The sequence below is a fragment of the Cibotium barometz genome, chromosome 45 (genome assembly GCF_041138505.1).
Source record: "Cibotium barometz isolate CiBa-2024 chromosome 45, ASM4113850v1, whole genome shotgun sequence".
NCBI classification, from domain to species: Eukaryota; Viridiplantae; Streptophyta; class Polypodiopsida; order Cyatheales; family Cibotiaceae; genus Cibotium; species Cibotium barometz.
In genome coordinates, this window is record NC_141090.1 from 21,359,142 (window position 1) to 21,365,789 (window position 6,648).

The following is a 6,648-nucleotide window of genomic DNA, read 5'->3' on the forward strand; positions in this document are numbered from 1 at the left end:
AATGACCACTATTTGATGTCCATGCATGAAGGATGGGGAGTTGGGCACTAGAAATTATGTAAGATATCATGTGAGTTTGATAGAAGGAGCTTTAGGGACTACACGATAGACACAAAACACAAATCCACCTTCTCAACAACAAAAAAAGAAGGAGCTTTATGTCCTTATGGAGTTTTTTTAAAAAAAACAAAGCATCCATAAGGGGTTTTTTAATTCAAAAGGTGAATAAATCTATACATAAGGCATACTTTTATGATCTCAAAATTTACAAAGAGGGGTAGCCAATCATAAAGATTCATAGGTTAGGGGATTTTTAATTACCCTTAAACGCATGTGATATATTAGGTTTCTACATAGTAGCCCCCTCAAGTGTCCTTGTTGACTATGTGAATACATCAAGCACAAAGATAATAGTACAACTAATGAAACTGCTATGTTTACTTTAGCATCACGTCACGTGTAGATATCATTACATGCCTAATCATTAATACTATGGATTATCTTACCAATATCATATCAATTTCTCACTCTTTCTTTTTTATTAAACGTATATCACTTTTTTCTTTTAGTGGGATTTTATGTTACATCATCTATTAGCTGCCAACAACAAGCAAGAATTGTTTCCATGACCTCATGCTTTTGGGACTTTAATTTGTTCATAAATGTGACCACATTAATACATTTCATGGGGGTTTTAAGGATGTGTATATACATACGAGGATACACATGAAAGTGACCAGACCAATAATTCTATGAGGGTTTTAAGAAATGCATGTGTGCATAGCATAATATCTTATAGTTCGCATATCGATTTTTATGTCTCATTGGTACCCTTTACATCTTAGATGTGTGATGTGTATCTTATAGGTGAGTTAGCAAAGGAGTCAAAGTGCCCAAGTGGTTTGATTCAAGCTTCCTATGGTCATAGTGTCATTGCAAGGTGGTGGGGGGAGAGCCCACTCATGGGTGGGAGAGCCCACTCATGGGTGGGTGGGAGTGCGGGTAAATAATCTTTAAAAAAACAAGGTGGTAGGGCAAGGGCTTGCTCATGAGTGAGTGGGAGTGTGTGTGCAAGGCTATATGTAAGGTGGTGGGGGGAGGGCCTACTCATGGGTAGGTGTGTGATGGAAAATAGCAGACCTCGAGAAGCATGCGGAACAGCAAGTACAAGCACGAGAGAAAACACAGGATTGGGTACCAACTACCCCCCCAAGCACGTGCCAAAAGCATCCCCGCTTGAGTATTTATAGTTTTTATTATTTCCAAAAATAGATTAGAAGGCTATTTCTTCCCATGCTTGCTCTAAAGTTTTCTTTTACAAAAGTTGGGTAGTAAAATATCACAAAATCCCACTCCCGTGAGTGATAAGGTGGGTGGAAGTGTGTAAATAATCTTTAAAAAAAACATAACTTAAAGCTACAAAATATGATTTGTTTGATCATTAATATAACCTAGGCATGGTGATGTGAGCATACATGCATGCACATATATGTATATATTTATCTATGCTTGCGTATATATTATATGCATATGCACTTGGGCTTAGAATGATTAAAATACAGATCAAAATGCATGAACATATAAGGGTACTAAAATAAATCTATGACATTAATATATGTATGTATTTATGTATGCATCTACAAGCTTTTCACATCCATAAGTGCTGTTGTATTAAGAAAAAATAATATGTAAGGACACTACAAAGGACCATTAGGTAAGAACCATGAAAATGGTATAGAAAAACATATAAATTTATAAGAATTCAATGATACTCAATTAATGAGCACTTTGAAACGAAAGCTTTATGTCTCTTTCTTACAATGTGTGCACATAACTAATGATTAAGAAACAAATTCTTTTTCTTTCATATCTAGGCTCCCATAATAAAGTTTAAAGCTTTTAAGGATTGACTTGCATAGATAATAATTGATGAAGAACATGCTTTTGCTATTCATCTCAAGAACAATCCTTCAAAGGTTTACTTATTTATGTAGACTACATGTATGCTTTATTTCTTAATCTTTGATTAATTTAGTAATACAAGATTTTTAAACCTAAGTAACTATAAAAAGTGATATGCCCTTTATTGAATTATGGTATCAAAGATTTCACACAATATTAAAGGTTTCACATGCCTCCATGTAAAAACTACCTTTCTTTTGTTCCATTATCATGATGGGCCAATTACAAGGTTCATTAAATAACTTTCTTTGAAAGGATGGTGTGTGTAGTTCAAATAAGAGATTGTTGAGAAGATCTCTTTGCGAACTTATTAATTATTTTGTTTATACGGTCAAATATTCTTTATATCACAAAAACATATTGTAACCAAAGTGCATTCAAGCTCAAAATCATGTGTTGTTAGGATTTCTTAGTGTATCCTCCACCCCCCCCCCCCACAAAAACTTCTATTTCAAATTGTGGATGCAAAAACATTGATTTATGACTAGTTTATTACACTACTCACATAGGTAATATGGTTTTCTTTTAAGTGAGAACCCCTAGTGCCTCTATATCCTCCATTTATGATCATGTGCCAACACCAGTGTTGCCTAAACCTATGTTCTCTAACAAGGGAACCCGCCTCATTGCTATGAATCACTTTATGTAAAAAATGGTGTGATTGTTCCATTATAGCCACTTAATAAAGTATGTCCTTAGTGGAAGAGGATTTTGGTGGTCTCCTCCACTATTACAAAATATAGGCACTATTCTAGCCTTTTAAAAAGAGGGCATCTCATTTTCCTAGGGCCTCAAGATGTGGTGTGCGTGCATGTATGTAGGCACAATTCTCTGTCGTGATCGGACAGTAGACAAGCTCGATCTCTCTCTAGTAGACAAGCTCCACCTCTGCATCCATAATAAGCTCAAGCACACAATGGCCTTATTTATGTTAAAAAAATCAACAAATACTACATAGTAAGAACAATCACATAAAAGAGGCACATAACATAGCACAAAGTGGCCCAAGGAAGTGGGCAGCAGAGGGGGACCATCTATCGACGTTTGTCTCGGTCTTTTTTGTACTAGTGCTGTGTTGTTGCTTTCTTCTCCTGCTCATCACCGCGTCGCCATTGTTGTTCAGAGAGGCCGTGCACATACACACCACGGAAGAGCAGCCGCATCCATTCATTTGAATCATTTTGGGTATTTCAAAGCCTCACAGCGACATGGCGCGTTCGAGGCGTAATGTGCAGTGAGGTTTTTTACACAGGGCTTCTCTTTTTCTAGCGATGGGGAATGGTTTGTCAGTGAGAAGGATTGGAAGAAGCCAACATATTGAGCAGAACAATGGCGGCGGCGACCACAACAGCAACACCAATGACAATAGCTATGACAGTGGACATGCTAACGGGCATGTCGATGTCAGTGGCAATGGCAATAGTCATTTGTTTGGCCATGGCAATGCCCATGGCCATGGCGATCGAAATGGTGATAGACATGGCCATTCTCTTCAACCTGCACCCGGTTACCTGCCTTACCTTTACCCTGCTGTGAACTACCCACAGGGTTACATCCAGAGCAATGGCCATTTTGTCATCAACATCACCCAGCCCCATCATGCCTTCGTGATGATGGACCCCCCTCCCCTCCCCCTCCCCATGCCCCTCCTGCCCCTCCCTGACCTTGTTGAGAACCCCCAGGCTACCACCATCATGAATGATGTCAACCTCAAGAAGACCACCCTCCGCCTCGAGGAAGATGAAGAAAACCCTGGCTTCTACCTTGTTGCCTTCTCTTTCGATGCCACCTTAGATGGCTGGTGAGTACTTTTGGAAAGAAAAATCCAGTTGAAAAGCATTGATATTTATTTGATAAGTTACTTTGACTATTCCAGCCATGACATTTGTTCCTGCTTGCTTCGGTGGCATGTACAAGATGCCAGAGGTTTGGATGGTTGCTTGCCTTGGTTACATGCACAAGTTGTGCGTTTCCGGCCATGTCAACTTCCTAAAGCAGATGGTTGCTTTTGGAAACATGTGCATGATATGGTTTTTTTTAGACCTCACATATCCAGGGTTTTTTAATCTCTGCTTGACCTTATAAGCTGTGCAGGATTTGCATCTTTTTCCATGCAAAAGAAGGGCAAGAGTGCAGATTGAATGCCGTCAAGCCCGAGGTACATGTACCCATTCGGATACCATTCAAGAAAGGCATGGGCCAGCACTTCAGGCAAGCTCCAGGGACAGGTGTGAACCTCTCTCTTTTTGCAGAGTCCGACCTTGTGGATGAAGGGCCCGATGAAGTCTTCCCTCTTGTTGTGAGGACAGAGACAATACCCAAAGATCCTCCTCCTTCCGTGCACACAAGAGATGAAGGGCCAATCAATTCACCTTTTCCCCAATGGGTGCATGCCCAGATGACACATGCAGTGTTAGAGAAAAAGGAGGATGGCTACATGGTAAAGGTGGTGAAGCAGATCATTTATGTTGATGGAGTGAGATATGAGTTACAAGAGATATATGGGATTGAGAATGCTGATGGGTCTGTTGGTATCGATGGGAGTGATGTTGGAAAGGAATGTGTAATCTGCTTGTCAGAGCTTAGGGACACAACTGTGCTTCCTTGTAGACACATGGTAATGCCTTTCCTTCCTTGTAGACACATGGTAATGCCTTTCCTTCTCTAGCTCTTGGCTAATGAAATTTACTGGTTTATTGATATGCTTCTACAGCTATGTTGTTATAGTACTTTGGCTTATCAAGTTAGTCTTGTGATTTTGCAGTGCATGTTGGTTTGTTTCTTATGATACCAGAGTGATTTTTGTCAAATCTTTGGCTAGTTAAGATTAATGAAGATAATTCTCACATTAACATGTGATTTGTTTGCAGTGTATGTGCAGTGGGTGTGCCAAAGTATTAAGGTTTCAATCAAACCGCTGCCCGATTTGCCGGACTCCTGTAGAGAGGCTTTTGGAAATCAAAGTCTCAAAGAAGGAAGGAGACCAAGGCATAGACAAGGCTGAAGCATAAGACTAACCTTTTTCACTGATGCATTACAAATACAAAATTGTATATCAAGTATAAATGTGTTTGAAATTTGTTAATGTCTTGAGTCATGTCTTGTTAGTCAGAGTGGCTATGGCACTACATGTCCAGAAGGGGTATGGGTTTGAACCTTGACACCTATAATGTATAATATATAACTCAGAACAAAAGAAGAAACAGAATTTAGATGTCCCACCTTCCAAGAGCGTATAAGAAGGCAGATGCTTGCACGCCATCGTAGTGCAAAAATGGGCCTAGAGATGCCTGCATATCTTTGATCCTACATGAGAACACTATCATCATCAAATGCATTTACAATTTAGATGCTTCTCCTTTGACAGTTATGGTATGGTGGCTATTGCATGTAATCCATGAACCAAGGCTTCATTTTTGACGGTTATGCTTGTCTTTGGGCATTTTGGCTCCCAAAAACTTGCCAGATTATTGTGTCTAAACAAAATTTACATGTAAGTGCTATAAAATTTGCTACTTTCACCCTTTCCAATCAAGTTGGCATGAGAATGGTGCTCATCAATAGGCAACCCTTGGATTAAATGATATACTCACAATGTGAACCTTGGATTAAACGATATACTCACAATGTGAACCTTTCAAAACAAATGATAGGTTGCTTCTCCTTTGGTCATAATAGTTACTAAATGATCAATCATGTTATTACAGGATCTTTTTTCCAAGTACAAGATTTTAATAAATTTTATAAATTACTTTAAATAAGTTAACTATAAGTTAATATATCAACCTTAGAAGAAGAATTAAATGAAACTTAGAAGGAAAAATATTTATGAATACAAGACAAAAGCATTGGGTCTAATCTATTCTCTTTTCAATGTAAGATCCACGGTCTCACATATGAGTATTTCAATGATTTATTAAGATATGAAGTAATTTAATACAATTATATATCTTTTTATCAGAGGAGAAAAGAGAAGACCAAAAAAAAAAGAGAGAGCTTCATCTAAGGAACTTGCAATTCTTACAAACCATGTTTAATCTCTCTCTTTCTCTCATGAAATAATTAAATCATATAAGCAAAACAAAAAGAGAACTAATCTCTTTGTAAACGTTTGTCTGTCTCTCAGCTTGTCTTTGTTTCTTGTATACAAGTACGGACTTGCAACTTGCAGTCATTGTATCTCTCTAGTTTTTTGTTAGAATATAGTTAAGTTGGTACTTAAAATTACGAGAATATAGTCAAGTTGGTACCTAAAATTAAGAGAATAAGCTTGGTCTACAACTCATTATAAGCCATTTCGTTAAATTCAATCGTATGCAAAAATTGATTTATTTTTTGAGAATTTTTATTATAAATATATTATTTTTATCTTAGATTTATTTTTTTTATATTTCTCTAATTGTTTAAAGATATTCATATACTCTTATCTCTAACTATAATTTTTATTGAATAAATATAATTATAAATTCTCAAGAAAGTTTACTTACATAACACATGTAACCACTTTTATTCATGAATTTTAGAGTGATAGTTTTATGTGAAGTATTGAGCTGATCTCTATCCTTTCATCCATTCATCACATTTATCATGTCTGTTGACCATTGAAAAGCTGTATCTTAGAAGCTTCGTTTGCATTGATAGTGTATTAATGTCACAAATTGGTAACTCGTACATTCTCCAATTACC

The 6,648-nt window shown here is 37.3% G+C and overlaps 1 protein-coding gene across 2 annotated transcripts; it reads left to right on the forward strand.

Annotated features, from left to right (window-relative positions):
- Positions 1 to 2,919: 2,919 nt before the first annotated feature.
- On the forward strand, positions 2,920 to 5,497 carry LOC147612515 (putative E3 ubiquitin-protein ligase LUL2). Of its 2 annotated transcripts, none has more exons than XM_086783143.1 (3): positions 2,920 to 3,763; positions 4,057 to 4,609; positions 4,833 to 5,497. In XM_086783143.1, exons 1-3 carry the CDS (start codon positions 3,234 to 3,236, stop codon positions 4,971 to 4,973), a joined length of 1,224 nt encoding a protein of 407 aa, XP_086639269.1. In that variant the 5' UTR covers positions 2,920 to 3,233; the 3' UTR covers positions 4,974 to 5,497. The 2 variants fall into 2 exon arrangements, with proteins under 2 accessions (XP_086639269.1, XP_086639270.1); XM_086783144.1 differs by having other exon boundaries at positions 4,057 to 4,579.
- Positions 5,498 to 6,648: the final 1,151 nt, after the last annotated feature.

Bases quoted from the DNA above. Each gene is read 5' to 3' on its own strand.
- LOC147612515 (XM_086783143.1), top strand. From the start codon at position 3,234: ATGGGGAATGGTTTGTCAGTGAGAAGGATTGGAAGAAGCCAACATATT. The intron at 3,764-4,056 runs GTGAGTACTTTT...TAAGCTGTGCAG, and splicing joins GATGCCACCTTAGATGGCTG to GATTTGCATCTTTTTCCATG. The intron at 4,610-4,832 runs GTAATGCCTTTC...ATTTGTTTGCAG, and splicing joins TCCTTCCTTGTAGACACATG to TGTATGTGCAGTGGGTGTGC.